This window comes from Ciona robusta, chromosome 11 (assembly GCF_009617815.1).
Source record: "Ciona robusta chromosome 11, ASM961781v2".
In the NCBI taxonomy this organism is placed as follows: domain Eukaryota; kingdom Metazoa; phylum Chordata; class Ascidiacea; order Phlebobranchia; family Cionidae; genus Ciona; species Ciona robusta.
Window position 1 is genome coordinate 1748825 of NC_143245.1, and position 25169 is coordinate 1773993.

The 25169-nt window shown below is 35.8% G+C and overlaps 6 protein-coding genes across 7 annotated transcripts; 3 read left to right on the forward strand and 3 right to left on the reverse strand.

Moving 5' to 3' along the window:
• Positions 1-525: 525 nt before the first annotated feature.
• On the reverse strand, positions 526-1188 carry LOC149727704 (histone H3.3A). The gene has a single exon (XM_089888670.1). It carries the CDS (start codon positions 1116-1118, stop codon positions 708-710), a length of 411 nt encoding a protein of 136 aa, XP_089744796.1. The 5' UTR covers positions 1119-1188; the 3' UTR covers positions 526-707.
• Positions 1189-2656: 1468 nt separating this feature from the next.
• On the forward strand, positions 2657-11365 carry LOC149727705 (uncharacterized). Its single transcript, XM_089888646.1, has 11 exons — positions 2657-4094; positions 4904-5178; positions 5625-5801; positions 6095-6169; positions 7575-7787; positions 8011-8033; positions 8231-8422; positions 8822-8977; positions 9554-9668; positions 10370-10506; positions 10814-11365. Exons 1-11 carry the CDS (start codon positions 3842-3844, stop codon positions 11091-11093), a joined length of 1896 nt encoding a protein of 631 aa, XP_089744772.1. The 5' UTR covers positions 2657-3841; the 3' UTR covers positions 11094-11365.
• LOC149727706 (uncharacterized) lies at positions 10913-13445 on the reverse strand. Its single transcript, XM_089888671.1, has 4 exons — positions 12687-13445; positions 12313-12456; positions 11806-11957; positions 10913-11484 (listed from the first exon to the last, which is right to left on the reverse strand). The coding sequence occupies exons 1-4, from the start codon at positions 12814-12816 to the stop codon at positions 11395-11397; spliced, it is 516 nt and encodes a 171-aa protein (XP_089744797.1). The 5' UTR covers positions 12817-13445; the 3' UTR covers positions 10913-11394.
• Positions 13446-13508: 63 nt separating this feature from the next.
• Positions 13509-15858, forward strand: LOC149727707 (uncharacterized). Its single transcript, XM_089888666.1, has 4 exons — positions 13509-13620; positions 13883-14085; positions 14503-14741; positions 15729-15858. The coding sequence occupies exons 1-4, from the start codon at positions 13548-13550 to the stop codon at positions 15775-15777; spliced, it is 564 nt and encodes a 187-aa protein (XP_089744792.1). The 5' UTR covers positions 13509-13547; the 3' UTR covers positions 15778-15858.
• Positions 15859-17971: 2113 nt separating this feature from the next.
• LOC149727708 (uncharacterized) lies at positions 17972-20572 on the forward strand. 2 transcript variants are annotated; one of them, XM_089888668.1, is made up of 4 exons: positions 17972-18367; positions 18600-18802; positions 19217-19455; positions 20443-20572. In XM_089888668.1, the coding sequence occupies exons 2-4, from the start codon at positions 18617-18619 to the stop codon at positions 20489-20491; spliced, it is 474 nt and encodes a 157-aa protein (XP_089744794.1). In that variant the 5' UTR covers positions 17972-18367; positions 18600-18616; the 3' UTR covers positions 20492-20572. The 2 variants fall into 2 exon arrangements, with proteins under 2 accessions (XP_089744794.1, XP_089744793.1); XM_089888667.1 differs by having other exon boundaries at positions 17972-18338.
• On the reverse strand, positions 20505-25062 carry LOC149727709 (GDP-D-glucose phosphorylase 1-like). Its single transcript, XM_089888653.1, has 7 exons — positions 24487-25062; positions 23883-24047; positions 23532-23641; positions 23035-23189; positions 22586-22701; positions 22134-22242; positions 20505-21914 (listed from the first exon to the last, which is right to left on the reverse strand). Exons 1-7 carry the CDS (start codon positions 24664-24666, stop codon positions 21655-21657), a joined length of 1095 nt encoding a protein of 364 aa, XP_089744779.1. The 5' UTR covers positions 24667-25062; the 3' UTR covers positions 20505-21654.
• Between the last annotated feature and the right edge of the window lie 107 nt (positions 25063-25169).

Below are 25169 nucleotides of genomic sequence, written 5' to 3' on the forward strand. Positions count from 1 at the left end.
TTTAAGCAAATTCTGTCTTAAAAAAGCTGTTTACAAGTGAAAGACTGTCGGTTTAAAAGTAGACATTAGACACAAATCAGAAACACAGAAGATAAAAATTACTGGCAGCTGACTATACACATTCAAAATTAATCAAATTTAAAAAATGATGGTCTGCTGTTTAATATTTAGATAAAAATTCTAGTTATTATAATTATTTGGGCGAACATTAATAAAACAGACTGTTTGAACAAAATTAATTTTTAACTGAGTATTACCACTAATGTTAATTTAAAATGCTTTTAATATTAAACACTTAGATTTCTTGACTCCCCCATGAAAATAATACAAAGTCAAACGTTAAGCTGGAAATCAAGGTTAATAAATGTAAAACACAAAATTAAACAAAACACAATATTATTGAACCTTGGTTGGTTTGGGTTTAATCCGGACTTTTACATTGTTACAAAATTATCATTTAAGCGAGGTAATATTTATTCATTGAAAAAAAATTGAAAACTTAGTTTTAAAACATCTTATTTTGTGGTCGAGTGAATTTGAGTTACTGTCGAAGTGGTTGCTAGTATTACGTTCAGGAATTATGTTGGTAAAACATATTATCAGGCTCATATAAAAAACATCCAACTACGGTGCTAGACAATCAAGTGTTTATGGGGATAAGTTATGTACAATGGGTTCTGAGCATTCAGCAAAGCTGCGCCACCAGTTTAAGCACGTTCGCCTCGAATACGACGAGCGAGCTGTATATCCTTGGGCATGATGGTGACCCTCTTAGCGTGGATGGCACAAAGGTTTGTGTCCTCGAAAAGGCCGACCAGATAAGCTTCACTTGCTTCTTGAAGGGCACCAATAGCAGCGCTCTGAAAGCGAAGATCGGTCTTGAAGTCTTGAGCAATCTCACGAACAAGACGTTGGAATGGAAGTTTTCGTATGAGCAACTCAGTCGACTTCTGGTATCGTCGAATTTCACGAAGAGCGACAGTACCGGGTCGGTAGCGATGTGGCTTCTTCACTCCACCAGTAGAGGGAGCACTCTTTCTCGCTGCCTTGGTAGCCAGCTGTTTACGAGGAGCTTTTCCTCCAGTAGATTTACGAGCGGTTTGCTTGGTACGTGCCATCTTAAGTTTCCTCAAAAGTCTTAAATAATTATATACTTTAACTAAATACCTAAACCAGAAGATATTGATAAAAAATGAGTAAACTAGAAGTATGAAAACTAATGCCACAAACAAAACCATTTTCTGCTATATATATCTTATATTGTTTACATTAACAGAATTAATGCATAATCTTACATTAGTAACAATTAGTTGTGAATACAAAACATAATAACTAGTAGACTTAATGACTGAACATTTGTTCAGTAAAATAAACACAAGCTAAACTGTACAACTTCCCTTTAAATATATAGACAACTAGTTAAAATAACTCTACTTTTTCGCAACATAAAAATTATCGTACATTCGATCCTAAGACTAACTTGAGCTTTGTAACTGATATTATCAAATCAGCAGTGATTACACACAAATAACGTTGTTTATATTAAACAAAATGGCTCCAAATAACAAACGTTTTATCTTTTGTCGCTTCTGTGGCTGGACAATGGACAAGATAACCCAGATCCTTTTTCTTATTGTTACGCAACAACGAGTAATTTGACGTCATAATAAAACAAAAAATAAAAGAAAAAGGCACGGGCGATGACGCATTGGTGTAGCGTTCGTAGTAAAACTGAGTTTAATAACAAATGTTGCAATCCTACAACTACAACAAACGAATAAGTTGGTTTCATTGTTTTAAACCAAAATGGACAAAAGTACAAAAAATATATTTTATTTTCTAGGTAAACTAACTTGATACACTATACTGCTGGTATACGCGAGCAAAATGTTTATTCCTGGAACTCCAAAATTAAATGCTTGGCTTTCCCCAACGATACAGAGTAGAACCTACATATATAATAGATGACTACAGCCTACATGAATTCTAGCGTTTGGTGAAATTCAAAATAGTATTGACGTCACAATATTGTTATCAAATGACAATGGCAAATCACGTGATGTTTATAGTTCCGCAAACTGCTAATAACTGAAGATTGAAACTATTTGTAAAACGCAATCGAAACAACGTAATTAAAAGTGGGCATTCTTATTTGTTGTGATTCACGTTGAAAAAATTTAAAATGTTTTAAATGCATGCAGCTTTTTATAAACTAAACGAGAGAAATCTTTATAACTTAATAAAAGAAAAAGGCGGAAATCACTGACTAAAACAGATGGGACCAAGTGTTTATTGGTATAAAAAGCGGGGACTGGTGGGGCGCTGTGTTGGTGTATTTTATTAGTAGGAATTTATCCATACTTACGGTATTTCTGATATAAAATATCATAAAAATTAACAGAAGAGTAGTCCTACAGCTGTAGTTAATAAAAACGCACTACAATTATCACAATTAAGGTTGAATTATTCCTTTTCCGTCACATTTTACAAAGTTTAATGAAATCAAACAAGAAATAACCAACAAAGCAGCTCTAGATTACCATTGGTGCCCTGAAAAATAGGCTAGTGGCATGTCAAAATGACCGTTCTCGAGTTAATTATATTCGTTCGTTGTAATAACAAACTAACAATTAAGGTAGCCTATGGCAGAAAAACAGCAATTGGAGCAATTGTCGGTAAGTGTCTTGCCCACGGACACATACACACGCCCGCGCTCCAGCAGCGACGAGCCTCGACCGTCTTCACTTTATGCGTAAAGAGTAATACTCTTGAAAAGCTTGTTTTACAATAAATCATTTTTTCTTCGTAACAAAAATCACAGTGTACTACGCCGGACCTCAGAGCAAAACGAGCCAACCTGAAGGAAAAAATGAATTTCTTTCTTCAGAGCATCAAAGATTGAGACATCAGGCATCCCACGTTATCTCTTCTCCTGCGATCGTCATCGATCGATTGGTTACTAGGCTACAGAGGCAGGAACCGCTTTATAAGCAACTACTTGAGTCGCCCAAGCACTGAAGAAGCGGTTTGGTGACCAGCTATTGTTGCCCGCATTCCACCATGGAGAGGGGAAAGTGGAATTATTGCGCTTTCGTCGCTATTCAAGCACCAAGTACCAGCACGCTGTTTGAACGATACATGTTCTTGTAGACGACTCAAGTAATTAAGGCTATGAGAATTTTACTCTTATATTTGCAAGAAAGTCAAGGGAAACTTGAATGTTGTTATAAAGACGGCAAATGCTGTTTTTGGTTAAGTCTATATAACAATAATTTATAAGTTATGACAATATTACTCAGTGAGTTGTAAACAGGATGTTAAAAACCCGCTGTATGCTTTATATTTGCGTTACAAGAATTAAAAATTAAAGTTACGAATGGTAGTGTATTTGTATACGATACCGTATATAGTAGATATATGTACGACGTTTAAAAATGTTCTCAGGGAAGCAGAAATGCATGTTTGTATTAATCTCTATTTAGTTTTAAAGCGCCGGAATGAGCAAAGCGAACATATTGATTGACAGTTAGGCATAAAACAGAATCTAAATCTAAATGCTAGTTTTCTAAAATATGAATTTTAATGTTCGGCTAAATACCTATTTAAAATAAATATTTTTGTTAAAATTTTACTGAAATATTTCTGTAATGCTTATTACATGTTGGTATTGTCAGACATGGATGAAATGACGTATATATGTACCAGCTTTGTTTCTAAAACTTTGATCGTGTGAGAAACGTCTTCTGAGAACTCAAGTGTTTTATCTGTTACGTATTACTGTGTGACGTCATCACCCCAATTCGATGTCAACTTGGTACTTAAGAACAACGTAACGCCCTCGATGGAGGGAAGCGAACCAGGGAGCTTGAATAAGTGCCCGGGCTGCACTGAAAGACGAAACGGCGACTGTACTGCTGTGAATACGACGATTGATAAGCAAGCAGGGACAGAGTCGGATACGAGCAAGCCACATAGTTGGAAAGACGACCTGAACTGTCTGTGTACTTGCGGGAGGAGGAAAAGTGTTTCCAAAGTTGGAAATGAACAATCTGGAAACACTGCAGGAGATAAACAAACTTCAAGATTTGAGAAAAGTAAGAATTTAAATTGTTTAAGTTTAAAACCTAACACAACATATAGGCTATATGTATGTGAAGTGCAGAACCTGTTATCTTAAAGAATCTAACCATATGTGTTCACTGTAAAGATATATGTAGGTAAATACTTACTTCAGAATGGAAAATTAAAATAGTTAAAAAGAAATAGAAACAAAACGAGTCGTTTAAACACGTTAAAGTACACGCCCACTACATATTAAGCCATATAGCATCGGAAACATTGGAACAATTACTAAAACCGCAAAGTTATTGATTGAACTTGATAATCATCACTTCACATGTACAAGCACATGTGTAGTAGCACTCTATATAGCAGTGTTATGATTTACACAGCAAGTATTAGGCGTTATAGGAAATTAGGAATATTCTGCTTCTGATGCTACCAAGCATAGTATAGTTTTTGAAGGCTGCTATGGTGTACTGTAACAAAGATAAAGTATGGTTTATTCTACAGGCGTTAATTACTTTGAACAGCCTAGCGCCAAATGGCATGCCAAGCAAGCATTGGTGCAATAAAACTTTCATTTATTGCCTTACTGAAGAGCAAACTCAGTATATAGTATGGGGTGGGGCAAGATGGGTGGAGGAAGACACCTTTTTTCATTCTATTTTATCGTTCCATTTGGTCGCAAACAAAAAACAATCAAATAAATACAAAACCGTTTTTATATTTAGATATTTGGTGCTTGAGGTGTTCCATCTTTCCCCACCCTACTATACTTTACGAGACAAGGTATTTTTAAAATTATATGAAAAGTAACTTTGCCTGTTATTTCATCAATTAGACAAAGAAAACAACAGCAATTCCAAGTCACTGGACACTGAAAGCAAATTCAATACAAAATCAAGCGGGCTTGAGAAAAGCTACACACTGCCTACTAAACTTAACGACGTGAGTGGATTACGTCGAAATCAGCGAAACTTTTTCGGGGGAAGGATGGAAGTTTTATCTGAAGACAAGGGAGATGAGGTTCAAGTCCCGCCATTGGCACTGGATGGGGTGAAAAAGAATGGAAATTTGCGGAATTGGAAAACTAAAGATAATCGTGAACCAAAACAGGTTAGTTGAAGAAAGATTGAGTGTAAACATTTCATAACGAATGAATGATGATTGAATGTAACTTATTTGCACTCTCGTGGTGTGGGGCAACGACACTTTTTATAACACGGGTCTTCTGTTACATACAGCTTGTGCCGCTTACGAGTAACTTCATCGGTGAATAATTTATTTGAATTTCGTTGTTTTCTATTTAAATTTTCTCACTTTTTAAAATAGCCAAATTATGTTTTTAATTGGACTGGCGGCCGCTTATAAAAATTTACACCATGAAACATAAATTCGTCGAAGAATTCATTTTATAATATTTTACAATCAACACTAAATCGCCTTTATTTCTATGCTATTCCATATGAATGAGGTCCTATGAGTAAGGCTAGAACTAGGCTTTCGGAGTGAGTTGACCAATTAACCCACATTTCTACCGATTCGGTAATTTTTTACAACAGAAAAATCCTCCCAACTTTATGAAGTCGGTTTGTCCAAATCACGACGAACAAAAAGAAACGTTAGAAGCTGTCCTTTACTGTGACGCATGCTCACAATCTGTGTGTTATAAATGCGCATTCGAACGTCATAAGGACCACACTGTGACGCCCATTCCTGCTGCTGCGGAAAGAGTTCGTGTAAGTAGCAAAATCATAATCTTCAAAAATCGTTTGATTCATTTTAGAGTACAGTACTGCTATGGGGTAAGATGGGCACGTTGGCGCATGGAGGTAAATGAGAATGAAAACATGAACCTTTTACCCCAACCTTTATATTTATGTTTGCACAAGCACTGAGCCTAATAACTGCATTGATAATACACTGAAGTATTATAGCCATACATCTTGGTGTAAGTATTTGGACATCCAATTCTATACCTTATTTCTATTATTTTAAGTTTAATGAAATATAAGTAAATATTATTTTCCAGGTTAATCTTGCTGAACGTAAACGAAGAATCGAAAACGTCATTTCACAAATGAGGACGAAGCGAAAAACTGCGGAGGTTGGATATATGGTTTTAATTATCTATAAATTTATACAATTGGATTACAGTTTGGTCTATAACTTCAAATTACCGCACAAATACAAGCTTATCGCCTACAGTAGTAGAAGAAAAAGATTGCACTCTGAATTTTACCACTTTGCGGGATTGATCTTATCTTGGTCACTTGACCAAACTACTATACAGTCGCAATCTTTAATAGGTGTTTTTAAGACGTGAAAATCACTCTCTAAAACTCGTAAACAAACAATCGGACTACGCTAGCCACGCTTAGCTTTACAATAGACGTTCATTAAAACTTTTCGAGTGAAGAGTCGAACAAGACGAGTGCTGTAGCTTGTCGCAATGAAGTACTCTCGTAACTGAAACACACTATATTTATATACACAAGATAACTCGTTTTTTCGTATACGAAAATTTTTACATTAGCCTACCTGTAGAGTTGTAGACCAAGCTAAGTAAACAAATCAGGTAATATAGTAGGGTGGAAGAAGACGAAAGATCTTTAGCACATAATATTTAAATATCTTGATCGTCTTTTAAACAATTAACAATGGCCTGTGGGAGTCGCGAGAATACGGTATTATAATTCTTTGAATATTCTTTGTTTTCCACCAAATAGGATAAGAAAATAGAATAAAATGGTGTCCCATCTTTCCCCACACTACCAGCATACAAAAGTTAAATTGTCCAGTTTAAAAAATATATAATACTGTTCGCCTAATACCCTTTAAACACCTCCCGTATGTAACAAAATAGGTGTGAGGCACTGTCGAACAATTAAAGGTTATAGAAAGTACGCTATACGTCACATTTTCAATACGATAGCTGTATTATAGTGAAAACGACTTGAAGCAGTCATTCGTAAGCCCCGATCCACTTGATCATCGTTAAATACGTCGTGAGTGTTAAACCCCCGATCCTCTAGAACAACTTCAACGTTACTAAATCGTGAGCAAAGTTACACAGCTTGCAGATTTGCGACAAGTTGCTTGAGTACCCAAGTTCGGAGCACAGCAGTGTAAAAGGGAAAACAAGATATATAAAAGGGGCCGTTTAATATGAACAGAAATCAAATTACACGTGTTTAAAATATAAAGACTAACATATAATAAGGTGGGATTGGATGGGACACTTTTTTATTCTATTTTCTGGACCATATTTGGTGGTAAACAAAGAACATTCAAAAAGTATAAAACCGTTTATCCACAACTCACTCCCTCGGGCGATTGTTAATTGTTTAAAACACGGTCAGGATTCAGGACATATAATGTACTAAAGTTGTTCCATCTTCCCGCACAGTACTATATAAGTTTTAACTAAAGTAAATTGAAACTAACTGAAGATACGCATAGTAATTTAATGGCACTTTCATTTCTCGTGTTTTTCAAAATAATATTCCCAGACAAGTAGCGAAGAGCTGAAGCAAAGAATTCATGTTCAGTTCGAACAGCTGATCCAACGGGTGAAGAAGAAAGAAGATGACGTCATGGGCGAGCTTGCGAAGATCAAGCAGAGAAGAATAAACATTATATACGGAGTACAGAACCAGCAGGAAACGGCTTGGGGTCAGATTGATGCTGTTCTTAAAACTCAAGAAGACGTCAAGATGTTACAAGTATGTGCTCACTTGGAATATAATGTGTTTACATAGAGTGTTTATACGTGTTGAAACGTGAATGCATATGGCTTGTAATATATGCCAAAAAAGATGGGATAAAACGTCAGAATTACAGTCGTTTGTTCAATTAGTAAATATATATATCTGAAGCCAATAACGTTGTGTTTGGTAACCATGACATTACAGAAATATTTCTTACCAATACGTTTTTGTTTTGCAGGAATACAACGGATTGTCGCTCGTGTGAGTAAATTTGACCTATATGTATAATATACATATGCTAGTATATATCATACATTCTGTATAAATCCTATATTTGACATTTGTGATAATTAAAAATGCGCAAAATACACAGCTGGATACAGAGGCAATATATAAGAGCTTCATGGAGATACAATGTATTAGCTCTTAACTTAAATAACCGTGTTTGCTATATATAGAGATTATAAAGACCCGACCACGTCACCGCGTGAAAATGGGGGAAAATTTCTTCTACATGGGGAAACCCCTCGTCCGACGTTGGACCTTAACTCTGTGCAAGACGAGATCGAGAAAGTGAGATTATCCGGGGTTAATATCGACACTACGGGTGATACAACTGCTGTCGTAATTAAGGAGGGGATTACCCCACGGTGAGAACAATGTGTTGAGTTTTAGCATAGTACTCTGTTTTAGAGCAATATGGTTTTAGGCTTCGTTTATTACTAAATCTTTGTAACTCTATGGTTTGTTATTTCAAGCGGTACCAGCTTTTAGTATACAATATTGTTAGGAGAAGATGGGGCACCTTTAGCGCATAATATCTAATCATCTTGATCGTGTTTTAAACAATGAGGAATGATCCATGTGGATCATGAGGATACGGTCTTATAATTCTACAAATGTTCTTTGTTTACTACCGAATTGTAAGAGGAAATAGAACAAAAACCGCCTCGCAGGGCCCCACTTCTTGGATAATATAACAGCCCTGGTAAAACCATGGTTAGGTTTAATCAACTTTAATTTGATGTAACATCGTTAACTTCACGCAGTGGGAACCGCAATCGATTCTCGTTCAAACTGGACGCATTCACCGCTCACTCGGCTCTGCGCGTCTCCTCCAACTACACATCGGTTGAATATGTCGGTTCCGAACGAAACGGTGTGACTGTAAGAAACAGTCAACCTTTTAACTCTGTTTCTAACAGGTAAGATAAATGTGTATGATTTGTATATTTAGCGACACATTAATAAGTATGGGTTGCTTCATTGGTGACCAACTGAGATAAGTAGTGGGATTCTAAAACTTTTTTTATGCATAACTCAAACAAAGTAATTGTCTTCTACGCTGTATATAAAAAAGTGTGGAGGATATGGTGAATGACGTTAACACATATCCCATGTTTTCTAGTTATGGTTTTAACCATAAACAAAGATATCCAAGTGTATGATTCTGTAAATATCCTTTGTTCACAACCGAATAAGGCGAAAACAAAACACCGACCATCTTACCCCACCCTACTGTATAGCAATTATCGCACGTCAAACTGTTAGTCCTAACACGAATCATATATAGTGGGGTGGGGAAAGATGGGTCGCCTTTAGCACAAAATATATAAATATCCTGGTCGTGTTTTAAACAAATAACAATGGTCTATGAAAGTTCAAGGACAAGGTTTTATAATTCTTTAAATGTTCTTTGTTTACTACCAAAATGTACGAGAAAATAGAATGAAATTGTGTCCCATCTTCCCCCATCCTACTATATGTTTCACTATTCCCAGCAACCCTTATCAATCCAAACCACCCGGCTACCACAGTCTACCTAATGGTGTGGCAGCTGGTAGATTAAAACGAGCTCAATTCGCAACGGTGATCGGTGATTCTTCCATAACTCAGGTAACACAACCGGTAAAGTACAACAGTCTTAAAGTAGTTGCATTAGTAAGTCGAAATTGATGATTTTCTGAAGTCTGCCCTTACATGTCCCCACCTATATAATAAATATAGTAGACGGCAAGCATCTTACGTTTTTCTTCAGACCTGAGACTTCACTGCCTGTGTAATACAGAGCTCCGTGCTACAATATCACTTTTCCGTGCGATAGCTTACTTGTATAGACTGTTTACAATTACCAGGGGCGGATCCAGACATTTGCTTTAGGGGGGGCGATTTTGTTAATAAAAACTCGAAAACCTTTAACAGACAAAAGTTATGTATTTTTAGCGCCGAAAACACACACAACAATAATGTACAAGAAAGGTCATAATCGAGCGAAATAGACGCCAAAATACTTAGCCTACACTACAAAATCCAATCTGCGGTTTTTACTGTTTGCAAAACGGTTAATAATAGCATCTGGATCCATAACAATATCTCTGTGCTGGTGCATACTTTTTTAATTTAAAAGTTTTTTAATGTAAAAGTGCATACTTTTTTTTTTAATTTTTTTTTTTTTTTTTTTAAATTTTTTTTTGTTCTACGGCCAGGTCTAGGGGGGGCGATCGCCCCATTCGCCCCCCCCTAGATCCGCCCCTGACAATTACCCTTATCAAATTGTACAGATTTGGTGATTTAGTTCAAACATGTTTTTCTTTCAGGGAAAACAGTATTGGGAAGTATCCGTTAACCGAAGCATGGAGTACAGGTTGGGAGTTGCATACAAACATATGCAGGGGACGAAAACTTTGGCTGACGAACACAATTCATGGGCTTTGTGTCTAACTTACCCTGACAGGTATTTTGTAAGAGTAAATAAATCTATATCGTCCTGTATAGCGCCATGGTTTCAAATTTCTGATATGTGGTCAAAATATTTACAAAATAGCAATCGAGTACTCAACATATGCTGTAAAATACATTTTTTTAAAATAGCTATGTTGTCTAATAAAAACTCTTAGCACTACAAGTATATACTGCGCAATGATATCACACAGTTTGGCGAACAGTGACCGTAAAAGAATACGTGTATATATATTTCGTTTCAATCGACTTTCACTTTGCCCATATAAATAGTCACAATTGATACCATGCCTTTGTCTCAGGTTTTCAGCAACACATAAACACCATAAGGAATATATATTTGTACCAACACACGTAGCAGCACGAGCAACCAAAGTCGTCAGAATCGGTATTTTCCTCGATTACGAACGAGGGGTTTTATCATTCTACAACGCCAGTACGGCGTCAGAGAAACGACACATATACACCTTTAGAACGTTTTTTAACCGACCGGTATGGCCCCTGTTGTCTCTCAGGCAAGGAAAACTGCAAATATTAACTGGGTTGGCGGTTCCACGAAACTTGGTTTGGAAGACAAGATAATATTTACAATTTTTCAAATTAGTTTCAATTTGTACACAGACGTAATACATGTGCAGCACTGCCGCATTGTGAAGAGAAAAATAATAAATATTAAGGTTAAAATAAAAAACGAAAAATTTTAAAAGTACAGAAGAACATGCCAAAATGTGTTTTCTATTTTTTGATTTGCTTTTACTTCATCTTACCAGTCCCACACCAAACTGGTAAGAAATTTACTGACTTTGTTTTTTGCATTCAAATAAACCATAATAAAGAAGATGTCGTTCCGTTTCTTTCGGTTTCAAGCGTATTATTTTAACTCTCATCCCCAAATAGTATCATCTTTCGTATCGAAGAGACAAAATTCGACGGTATTTTCACACTCATTCAAGTCACTGTCATCCTCTCTGTCCTGTTATTGAACTGATTATATGCTTTCTACCAAATACAGGGTACGAAAATATATTTTTAGCTTAATGAATTTCGTGGACCTCAGCACCGCTAAGCTACAACTATGCTAAATACTTTTGGTCTTATATTTTTACAGTTAAAGTTTATATGACGGTAATATTAAAAAAAGCATTGAACTCGTCAAATTTAAAAAATAACTTTTCGATAAAACCTGTTTGAGACGCACTTCTACAAACCGCCAGTATAAAATGACCCCAGCACTTTATACGAAAGATTGAGAACGACTATATATCAAATAAATGAGCTATATGCCATATCTTACCCTATTTCTCACACTCTTCTTGGAATGCAATGATTCATCATCTTTATTATTAACGTTGGCTACCTCGGGAACTTGTTGGAAACGTTCTTGGCTAACTGCTGTGTTGCTAACTTCACATTTGCCCTTTATTACGACACTTTCTTTTCTAACAGCTAAAATTTGTTGGGTGTTACTGTTTCTTATTCTATGTGGGTGGGGACCTAAACTCGAGCCCTGGGACTCGTTAGTAAAGAACTGGCTCATTACCCTGTCACCCAAAGTAAATAGATATAAAACAGATAGCTGATATCTATGTTCTTTGCTGTCACCCAGGGTGCTACTACCCATTATTTGAGTCACTGGGTTACAAATTATGTCCGCGAAGTGTCTCGCCCAAAAGTGCACGACTTTAAAGCGTTTTAAAACTACTAATAATAATGGTTTAGTATTTTACAAATTCTTTTTATAGAAACGTCTATTTTACACGTAACTAATACTAAAGTTAAGCAAAATAAAAACTATACATACGAGTAATTAGGTTCGGTACGACCGAAGCTGGTGTTCGACCTGGAGTTAACAGTTCATGAGTTCTGGAACAGATAGGGGTAAGACGGTTACGTAGCAATGTTGTTGAAACTGGTGTACGAGGCACATTTTGATCAAGAAGATGTTCTGTTGCAAAAATAGTGCAGTTTTTGAATTTAAATACAACTAAGTTATACTTTAATACTCGCAATCACCCACAAAGTAACATACATGGTAAATCGCATAAACTGGCAAGAGGTGTTGTATATGAACACGTGTTATATCGACTGTTGTGTTTCGGCACGCGAGAATAATGTAAGTTACATTTATTCATTCTACCCAATTTTTTAATACACAATAATTAGACACGCTTGAACCTGTATGATCGCTGAGAGCTGGTGTGTTCCAGTAAGGCGAGGAACTGTGTCTTGTAAACACTGAATTCCCTCGAAGCAGTGGCGTTCGGGGAACGTTTTGAGACGGTGAATCTGTAGCGCTTGCTCTCATTACCTTTTACGTTGTTATTTCTGCTGTAAATATGATTTATTACTTAACTAGTAAACATTACAAAGTCATCACCAGAAAAGTCGAAAACTAAGTTCAACGTCACAAACCTGCTGAATATTACATCATAATAATGACCGATTACGTAATCGACCGCCATTTTATGTTGAGACACAGACATCATATTTTCCCGGGAAATGAAATATTTTTTACTTATTTTTAGTCTATAATACAGCCACGTGTAAAACGTGTATATAATGCAAATGAATAGGCCTATTGCCTTTTAGTATCGATAGATAATTAACTCGAAACGAGAGCGAAAAGCATATAGAGTACATAAAAATCAATTCGTCTGATATTTTATTTAGTTTGTAATTGTAATTGCTTTAATTTTTGCGATTGTGTTTGCGCAAAAAAAACAGATTGAATGGTGGATTAAATACGTGCCGTGGGCTTGAATTTGAATTAGCTTACAATGTTTACATTTTTACACCGCACTTCAAGAGCAGCTTAAATAAAGCGACCTTTAAAGGAGTCTGTGTTCGAAGCCTTTTAAAACTTCTATTGTTGCTCATTGTTCGCCAGGACAGTGTTACCTTAACCACCCAGCAGCCCCATACTCACTGTATTGATATATTGACTACAAGCACAACGGTCAACACTGTCAAGAATTGAAAAGAATCCACTTACATTATTGTGCGCGTGGCAGCCAAAACAAAAGGGTCGAACTATTCATGTATAGTGGGTTACTTGATATGCTGTCAATGATAACAGACAGGGAAGGAATGAAGAGATGTTTCTGCACGAGTATGGATTTTCGTGTTGCTTATATTGATGTAAATATGGATGATATTAAAAAAGGATTTTGCAAAAACATCGTTGTTACAACAGCGCAATGGTCTAGTGAAAATTAGTGCCGATAGCGAAACGTAGTTTAAGAGGACTTGTTTTAACGTATAGGTTGTCAAATACTTTGCAGTTTTGTACGTTCAAGAGGAATATAACATTTTCTATTTGTATGTATAAAACTGAACTCGGTAACCATTGTTTTTTTTTACAAAAAACGCAGAAATAGCAATCTACGGCATGGCAGCCGCGTGTTTTGGTTCGTTTGGTGACTACAAGTACATTAAACCACAGCCTGTGACGTCAGCTGAAACGGTCTGGGTGTCAAGGCCATACGATCCATTAGACTCGCGAGATTCGGCTCCAGTACCGCGACATAAAACATTGGATTCTCCGAGACCTGTACACGACCTTCCAAAAGAATGGGTGAGGAATATATATGTCTGTGGAAATAAACTCTAAACGGTTTTGAATAACTGCCTATTAATAGTAAATTTTTGGATAATTAAACTTTTTATGTATGGCTTACAAATAGACAACATATAGCTAACTAATAACCTCTAGTAGACGGACGGACTAATCCCTGTTCCCCGCACTGGACAATGTTTATAGTAGGGTGGGGGAAGATGGGACACTTTTCATTTTATTTCCGCGTCCCATTTTGTATAGCTAACAAAGAATTCTAATACTGTATTCTCACGACTTTCATTCACCGTTTCTAATTGTTTAAAATACGATCTGGATATTTGAATATTATGTGCTATAAAGGTGATCTTCTCCCATCCTACTATATATGTAATTACGAGTTTTTTTTATACTGATTATAATTTGTTTTACTAACAGTTGCCTCTCCGAGAACGTTCACTACGTGAAACTTCAAGGAGGTCGGAAGAGAAGCATATTTACCCCTCACTCCGCACCACTAGGTGTGAAGATTGGTCAACTTTGAGGGAAATGCTTCCATCTCGCGGACGTCCGATGAGGATCGAACATCCAAAGTGGGGTACGGGTTTAGGGGGATCACCTGTAATGACGGTTGAACAAGATAAGAGAAACCCGATTATCACGAGCGCAATGTCAAGGTAAAGTTGCATATATCAGTACCTATAAGGTTAGATGGGCGTATAGCGAACAAAAAAACTTTCGACCTGATTCACTCAATCAAGTTAATCAATGTAAGTTACTTTATCCTCGCGTGGCCGGAAAACGACAGTCGTTATAACACGGGTTTAACACCTCGTGCCAGCTTACGAGTTACCATGTATATGTTACTTTGTGGGTGATTATTTTTTTGGGTGTTTTTATCTATGGCTGATAATTTGGACAACCCATTAGTGACCACTGGGTTGGAGCAATTGCCGTTAAGTGTCTTGCCCAAGGGTACATACGCCCACAATGGTAGCAGCGAGCGCGCTAACCACTATGCCACGGCGCCGGTAAAAACTCACATATTTAATCGCCCACAAATTAAAACACAAGTGGTAACTCGTAAGCGTCACGAGGTGTATGAAACAGATCATCCGTGAAATAGCTACTGACGTTGTACAGCTACGCGAGGACATATGAATCACAAATTATTTATTCAAACAGAAGTTCTTCGATAACGTAATGTAAAATTGCTTATCTGACAAAACGGTGTCCTTGCGTACGGGTTGAATGCGCTTTTTCGAACGAATTAAAATTTATCAAGACATTAACAGTAGTTGCCACACTCTACATAATCGGATTTTATAGTTCCAACTTTCACGTCAAAGTAATTATATAACCTTATCACCCGCAATACAAAGCGCGACTCGCATGTCAAATCTTTTATATAATATGGTGGGGGAAGATAAGACACCTTTCATCCTATATTTTTGTCCGATTAGGTAGTAAACAATAAACATTCAAAAAAATATAAAACCGCACCCTCACGACCCTCATAAACCGTTGTTAATTGTTTAAAACGATATTTGGATATTATGTGCTAAAAGGTGTCCTGTCTTCCTCCACCCCACTGTATACATGGAACTGTTAAACACAACAGATCACTGTTCATCAATTACGTTTAACCAAGTTTTGTATTGCAGATTTGTGGACGAAATGCATCTCACACACCGGCAGTTCAAGATGTATTGAAAGCACTTAATAGTTTATAATGACGTTTTGTTTTGTATTTAACCTGTTTGGAGAAATACAGCAGTTGCGATGATAATTAAAGTATTCAGAAATTCGTTTCTTTAAATATATAAGATAAATTAAAGATACATAAAGCTATTGATAAAAGCTGTAGAAGAAATTTTCAATAGTTAAAACAAAGAAAAGAATTAGATTAGAACGGGGAAGTCTATTTGAAAGGAAATAAAGAAACAATACTTCAAAATAATAAATTACCCCAATATTGTTAACCAATAAAGATTATGTTATCAAACTATGATAGAAAAAAAGTTTACTCAACAACTCAAGTTTACTTAGTTTAATTTGGCTTCTACATCCTGTACTATCTGTTGGAAGACGGAATCTTGTAATCTGACTTTATCATACACTTTCAACATACCATCTTCACTCAAACTATGATACTTTTCCCCAGTAAACACATGACCAGCCAACTCACAAGCTCCCATTGCCATTTTTATATCTGCTTTTATATCATGCAACTTTTTTCTTGCCCACAGAAAAACACGAATAACAGGAAAAGTAACTTCTGAAGCAGCTTCTAAAGTTGTGGAATCTGGAATTAGAAAAAAAGTGAATACAAGGAAGTAACTGATTTATAATTATCCTTGCGTGACCAGCCAACAACAATCTTTGTTCTTTTGGTGTGTTCGTTTTAAACACCCATAATGGTAGCAGCATTGAGCCCCAAACCCATAACCTTTGGGTTATAGGCAGGCAATTTTACCACTGCCGTGACAAATGTAAAAGGGCTTTAAAGAAAAAATCTTCCCACCTTTACTTTTGATAATCACCACGTTATGTGCAATATCTTTTTCTACAAAGTAATCAGTGATCTTGGTGAGGTCATAAGCAGTCATTGTGATGTCATCAGCAGAGGAAATCTAATAAAAATTGATATAAAAAAAAAACTCCAGCCCTGGGACTCGTTAGTAAAGAACTGGCTCATTACCCTGTCACCCAAAGTAAATAGATATAAAACAGATAGCTGATATCTATGTTCTTTGCTGTCACCCAGGGTGCTACTACCCATTATTTGAGTCACTGGGTTACAAATTATGTCCGCGAAGTGTCTCGCCCAAAAGTGCACGACTTTAAAGTGTTTTAAAACTACTAATAATAATGGTTTAGTATTTTACAAATTCTTTTTATAGAAACGTCTATTTTACACGTAACTAATACTAAAGTTAAGCAAAATAAAAACTATACATACGAGTAATTAGGTTCGGTACGACCGAAGCTGGTGTTCGACCTGGAGTTAACAGTTCATGAGTTCTGGAACAGATAGGGGTAAGACGGTTACGTAGCAATGTCGTTGAAACTGGTGTACGAGGCACATTTTGATCAAGAAGATGTTCTGTTGCAAAAATAGTGCAGTTTTTTTTTATTCAAATACAACAGTGTTATACTATAATACTCGCAATCACCCACAAAGTAACATACATGGTAAATCGCATAAACTGGCAAGAGGTGCTGTATATGAACACGTGTTATATCGACTGTTGTGTTTCGGCACGCGAGGATAATGTAAGTTACATTTATATTCATTCTACCCAGTCTTTTTCAATACGCAATAATTAGACACGCTTGAACCTGTATGATCGCTAAGAGCTGGTGTGTTCCAGTAAGGCGAGGAACTGTGTCTTGTAAACACTGAATTCCCTCGAAGCAGTGGCGTTCGGGGAACGTTTTGAGACGGTGAATCTGTAGCGCTTGCTCTCATTACCTTTTACGTTGTTATTTCTGCTGTAAATATGATTTATTACTTAATTAGTAAACATTACAAAGTCATCACCAGAAAAGTCGAAAACTAAGTTCAACGTCACAAACCTGCTGAATATTACATCATAATAATGACCGATTACGTAATCGACCGCCATTTTATGTTGAGACACAGACATCATATTTTCCCGGGACATAAAATATTTTTTACTTATTTTTAGTCTATAATACAGCCACGTGTAAAACGTGTATATAATGCAAATGAATAGGCCTATTGCCTTTTAGTATCGATAGATAATTAACTCGAAACGAGAGCGAAAAGCATATAGAGTACATAAAAATCAATTCGTCTGATATTTTATTTAGTTTGTAATTGTAATTGCTTTAATTTTTGCGACTGTGTTTGCGCAAAAAACAGATTGAATGGTGGATTAAATACGTGCCGTGGGCTTGAATTTGAATTAGCTTACAATGTTTACATTTTTACACCGCACTTCAAGAGCAGCTTAAATAAAGCGACCTTTAAAGGAGTCTGTGTTCGAAGCCTTTTAAAACTTCTATTGTTGCTCATTGTTCGCCAGGACAGTGTTACCTTAACCATCCAGCAGCCCCATACTCACTGTATTGATATATTGACTACAAGCACAACGGTCAACACTGTCAAGAATTGAAAAGAATCCACTTACATTATTGTGCGCGTGGCAGCCAAAACAAAAGGGTCGAACTATTCATGTATAGTGGGTTACTTGATATGCTGTCAATGATAACAGACAGGGAAGGAATGAAGAGATGTTTCTGCACGAGTATGGATTTTCGTGTTACTTATATTGATGTAAATATGGATGATATTAAAAAAGGATTTTGCAAAAACATCGTTGTTACAACAGCGCAATGGTCTAGTGAAAATTAGTGCCGATAGCGAAACGTAGTTTAAGAGGACTTGTTTTAACGTATAGGTTGTCAAATACTTTGCAGTTTTGTACGTTTAAGAGGAATATAACATTTTCTATTTGTATGTATAAAAACTGAACTCGGTAACCATTGTTTTTTTACAAAAAACGCAGAAATAGCAATCTACGGCATGGCAGCCGCGTGTTTTGGTTCGTTTGGTGACTACAAGTACATTAAACCACAGCCTGTGACGTCAGCTGAAACGGTCTGGGTGTCAAGGCCATACGATCCATTAGACTCGCGAGATTCGGCTCCAGTACCGCGACATAAAACATTGGATTCTCCGAGACCTGTACACGACCTTCCAAAAGAATGGGTGAGGAATATATATGTCTGTGGAAATAAACTCTAAACGGTTTTGAATAACTGCCTATTAATAGTAAATTTTTGGATAATTAAACTTTTTATGTATGGCTTACAAATAGACAACATATAACTAACCAATAATCCTAGTAGACGGACGGACTAATCCCTGTTCCCCGCACTGGACAATGTTTATAGTAGGGTGGGGGAAGATGGGACACTTTTCTTTTTATTTTCTCGTCCCATTTTGTAGTTAACAAAGAATCCTAATACTGTATTCTCACGACTTTCATTCACCGTTTCTAATTGTTTAAAATACGATCTGGATATTTGAATATTATGTGCTATAAAGGTGATCTTCTCCCATCCTACTATATATGTAATTACGAGTTTTTTTTATACTGATTATAATTTGTTTTACTAACAGTTGCCTTTCCGAGAACGTTCACTACGTGAAACTTCAAGGAGGTCGGAAGAGAAGCATATTTACCCCTCACTCCGCACCACTAGGTGTGAAGATTGGTCAACTTTGAGGGAAATGCTTCCATCTCGCGGACGTCCGATGAGGATCGAACATCCAAAGTGGGGTACGGGTTTAGGGGGATCACCTGTAATGACGGTTGAACAAGATAAGAGAAACCCGATTATCACGAGCGCAATGTCAAGGTAAAGTTGCATATATCAGTACCTATAAGGTTAGATGGGCGTATAGCGAACAAAAAAACTTTCGACCTGATTCACTCAATCAAGTTAATCAATGTAAGTTACTTTATCCTCGCGTGGCCGGAAAACGACAGTCGTTATAACACGGGTTTAACACCTCGTGCCAGCTTACGAGTTACCGTGTATATGTTACTTTGTGGGTGATTATTTTTTTGGGTGTTTTTATCTATGGCTGATAATTTGGACAACCCATTAGTGACCACTGGGTTGGAGCAATTGCCGTTAAGTGTCTTGCCCAAGGGTACATACGCCCACAATGGTAGCAGCGAGCGCGCTAACCACTATGCCACGGCGCCGGTAAAAACTCACATATTTAATCGCCCACAAATTAAAACACAAGTGGTAACTCGTAAGCGTCACGAGGTGTACGGAACAACCATCCGTAAAATAGCTACTGACGTTGTACAGCCACGCGAGGACATATGAATCACAAATTATTTATTCAAACAGAAGTTCTTCGATAACGTAATGTAAAATTGCTTATCTGACAAAACGGTTTCCTTGCGTACGGGTTGAATGCGCTTTTTCGAACGAATTAAAATTTATCAAGACATTAACAGTAGTTGCCACACTCTACATAATCGGATTTTATAGTTCCAACTTTCACGTCAAAGTAATTATATAACCTTATCACCCGCAATACAAAGCGCGACTCGCATGTCAAATCTTTTATATAATATGGTGGGGGAAGATGAGACACCTTTCATCCTATATTTTTGTCCGATTAGGTAGTAAGCAGTAAACATTCAAAAAAAATATAAAACCGCATCCTCACGACCCTCATAGACCGTTGTTAATTGTTTAAAACGATATTTGGATATTATGTGCTAAAAGGTGTCCTGTCTTCCTCCACCCCACTGTATACATGGAACTGTTAAACACAACAGATCACTGTTCATCAATTACGTTTAACCAAGTTTTGTATTGCAGATTTGTGGACGAAATGCATCTCACACACCGGCAGTTCAAGATGTATTGAAAGCACTTAATAGTTTATAATGACGTTTTGTTTTGTATTTAACCTGTTTGGAGAAATACAGCAGTTGCGATGATAATTAAAGTATTCAGAAATTCGTTTCTTTAAATATATAAGATAAATTAAAGATACATAAAGCTATTGATAAAAGCTGTAGAAGAAATTTTCAATAGTTAAAACAAAGAAAAGAATTACCTTAACGCTGACGCATAACTACGGTGTTATTTAGTGCCTAAATAATTACAATAAACTGGGAAAGTTACAGTGAACATTGCTGTCATGTTTGGGGAAGTAAGTATTCAGTACAAAAAAAATGTTTTACATTTGTTTCGTTTACATTTGTTTTAAATTGGTCAATCAAAACGTTTACATTTGTTTTAAATTGGTCAATCAAACTAATCTATGGTTGGTTGGTGTTTAACATCCACAATAAACAAGTTACTGAACAGTTATTTCTTTAAGCTGTGATCAACTACGATAGGTGATTAATACTCATTACAAAGAAGTTTATCGGTAACCATTGGATATATTATTTCATTCATATATAAGGTGTGGTTCCGAACATCCATGTTATAACCCACCGAGGTATTAAAACAATTCCTACAGTTGATATGGCTGGTTAACACAGTAAAAATGCAACTATAAGTTATATAGTAGAGTGGGAAAGATGGGACAACTTTAGCACAAGGAATAAGGATACAGTTTTATAATTCTTTAAACGTTCTTTGTTTACTAGCAAATGGTAAGAAAAAATATATAGGGTGTCCCATCTTCTTCCACCTTACTGTGTTATCTTTGTGAGAAAAACAAGGCAAATTTTGTTGCATAGAGGTTTAAAATTTTGATTTAAAATATTAGTTGCACAAAAAATGGCCAACTAAAACAAAATTAATAAATATATGAACATTACCCTTTTAAAAAATCGACAAATTGGTCTTTGGTAATTATTAGTATACTTTTGATAAAACAAAAGTTTCCAGTATAACATTTTGACATTTACAATTCTCAAACAGGTAAGATCTTTAGATTAGAACGGGGAAGTCTATTTGAAAGGAAATAAAGAAACAATACTTCAAAATAATAAATTACCCCAATATTGTTAACCAATAAAGATTATGTTATCAAACTATGATAGAAAAAAAGTTTACTCAACAACTCAAGTTTACTTAGTTTAATTTGGCTTCTACATCCTGTACTATCTGTTGGAAGACGGAATCTTGTAATCTGACTTTATCATACACTTTCAACATACCATCTTCACTCAAACTATGATACTTTTCCCCAGTAAACACATGACCAGCCAACTCACAAGCTCCCATTGCCATTTTTATATCTGCTTTTATATCATGCAACTTTTTTCTTGCCCACAGAAAAACACGAATAACAGGAAAAGTAACTTCTGAAGCAGCTTCTAAAGTTGTGGAATCTGGAATTAGAAAAAAAGTGAATACAAGGAAGTAACTGATTTATATTTATCCTTGCGTGACCAGCCAACAACAATCTTTGTTCTTTTGGTGTGTTCGTTTTAAACACCCATAATGGTAGCAGCATTGAGCCCCAAACCCATAACCTTTGGGTTATAGGCAGGCAATTTTACCACTGCCGTGACAAATGTAAAAGGGCTTTAAAGAAAAAATCTTCCCACCTTTACTTTTGATAATCACCACGTTATGTGCAATATCTTTTTCTACAAAGTAATCAGTGATCTTGGTGAGGTCATAAGCAGTCATTGTGATGTCATCAGCAGAGGAAATCTAATAAAAATTGATATAAACAAATATGAGAAATAAGCTGATGATATATTTAAAAACACTTTTTTTGTATAAGTTAAAAAAACCTTAATTTAAAGTGTAGAACAGTGGTTCTTATAATTTTTGGTCTGTACAAATACTTCTTTAATAGCTTTAGCCATGTGGTGTAAAGCACATCTGTAACACATATCAAATGCTATTGATAATTGATAGCATTTGTAAAATTTAAAGTCAGAATTAATTTCACACATGAAAGTCAACATAATATACCTTGGCAGGTTGGCAGTCAAATCTTTTCCTAACAATCATAGAACTTAGGAGAACATATGGAAAAACATTAACTCACTGTAAACATGAATGCAGGAACAGGTAACTCTTTGCATAAAACACAGTTTTTGGAAATTTTTAAAGTTTTGGTAAAAGTTTGTTGAAGCATTGGTAATGTAACGTGCTGTTTTTCATCTGAAACAACATTTAAAAAAAGTAAAACAAATATATATGTGACTACAAACGGTAAACACACATGCAATGCCTATGGCCACTAGGTGTAACATGGTATAACCAGTAAAAAATGGGTTACCCTGCTTTACCCATGGCTCCCTGAGTTCATAAGCAATACAGGTGAATTAAGATTATTAAACAAAAAGATGAAGCACTGATAGTGCAATGATCAGCCTATTGCGCAGTTGTCCCGCATACCAAAAATTTATTTGCAGCACACATACACTTTGTACCTTTTCAACTTGCGGTTGCGGGTGCCCTGACTTTTCAAGTACGCTAATGACCATAACTCACCATTAATTTTAGGCATATAGTAACAATGTAGATGCAAATGATTGACAGATGCTTGACCACACATACTGTTAAACACAGTCACCAAAGTTTTATTTCGACTTAACGCCTGGAGTTCTAATGCCAACTTTATTCCATCCACCGCCATGATTTGTGGTCTGAAAAAAAGAATTGTTTTGATATATTAGAAACCAAGATGGATAGTTTGACTCTTAGGGGTACTTGGTATCACATAGGTGGTTTTATTAAACACTATCCTACATACAGACTAACTAGTGGAAAAGAGGTGTATGAAATAAATTAATAAAACACCTGTGATTTTATAAAGACTGCCATTGCCCCATCTTGCAAGGATAATTAACGTTTATTCATTCATTCTTTTAACATAAACATCACAAAAATATGTATTGTATATTATCTTAATTTTTTATTCATAATTCATACCTACAGTTGTTGTTTTAAAGATAAAAATAGAAAGCAAATAGTAATTAACATCTAACCTGCATGAGTTTGGATCAGGCACAATAAGGGAATGACATTTGGCAAAAGGACTTACATTAACAACACACGAGCCAACAAGGGTGCGAGAATGTCCATCTTTTTTATAAATCTACAAGTAATAAATGGTGTGTATTAGTTAAAGTGTAGCTTGTTATACATAAAATGATATCCACTACTGCAAAAAACTATTCAAAGCTTGAGCTATATCATAATGCAATTTTTTTGAGAACCCCATATTAAAAGTATTGGTACAATATACAAGTTTGCATAATGCAAAAAAGGTATATAAAGTTAAAAATGAAAGTTACTGCATACATACTCAACTATTCAAGTGAAATAAAACATCTTACATTGAAAAGAAGTTCATTTTGTTTGATTTTGGTAAAGTTGAATTGATCTGGATTGAAAGGCAAAGAAACGTTATTGAAAACCTGAGGTTTTCTTCTGTTTGACGTTCTCTGTGTATTTAGTTGTGCAACTATACCTAGTGGACCCGGCACTCTGCGACATTCTATCTGGCAGAACAATAATATATTAATATTATACTAACACAAAATGTTATGCTCAGAAAAAACAGTCGCCAAGACCTAAAAAAATAAAAAAACGCCACGTAAATTAAAAAAAAAGATCTTAAAAATACACGCAAAGTACTTTTTTTATGAAGTGGAACAGAAGATATCATGATTTAAAACAGTCATATATATGGCATATAAAAAAAACAAATGTAAAAAGAGTAAAACACTCTCTGCTGCATGATGATATACAGCAGTGTGGGGTTATGAAATTGGAGTAAAACAAAATGCGTATTGTATATACCTATTATGTGCTGGTTGTCTGATACAATTTTAATCGCCCCTATTAAACATTAAGAAAAACGTAGAAAGTACTAATTATTTTGTATTTATAACAACGAACTATAGGTGCAAGAAACCAGCACATATATAATTACTGTACCTTTAATTCGTAGTTGCTAACCGCATTTGATTGCGCAATTTCCCAAGTTTTAACCAGAAGGTCGTCGAAATTAAGCGTAACTCTATTGGTAATATCTGATGTAGACACTCCGAATGCATGGTTCAAATCGTACTGATCATAAACAAACGTTCTGTCGTCCATGCCCGCCCCTTTCTCCATGCTTGTTCGTGGCTCAGGGTATTGGACCAGAACAACGTGGACCAGACCAATCTCTTGCTATATAAGTGTTGCTTCGCCGGTGGTGTCTCACGTCATGTGAATAAACTGCACTTTGACTGTAGCGAGCGTAGCCAATCATTTATGTAGTTTTTTAGTGGGCCGTGTTTTGATATGTATGCCACCTTTTGTGTAGAAGACAGTTACTTTGCAGGTAAAAAACACACATGTTTGGTGTCAATCATCAAAGTTTTTAAACCTTTGCAGTTGCGGGTTAAAAACTATTGAGATTTCGAATTATGTCTGCTTGCTTTTCCCATTGTGATTTCTAAGTGCTTACAAAGCTTAAAAACCCCTTTTCAGTATTAAAATCATGACATGGTCCATGACTCTTATTATTTAAGACTCTAAATAAACATATTTGCCTTGAATTTTGCTCTGAATTGAAAATGTTTTACTTTCTATACTTTTACATGGGTTTGCAAACACATATATGTACCCTGTGC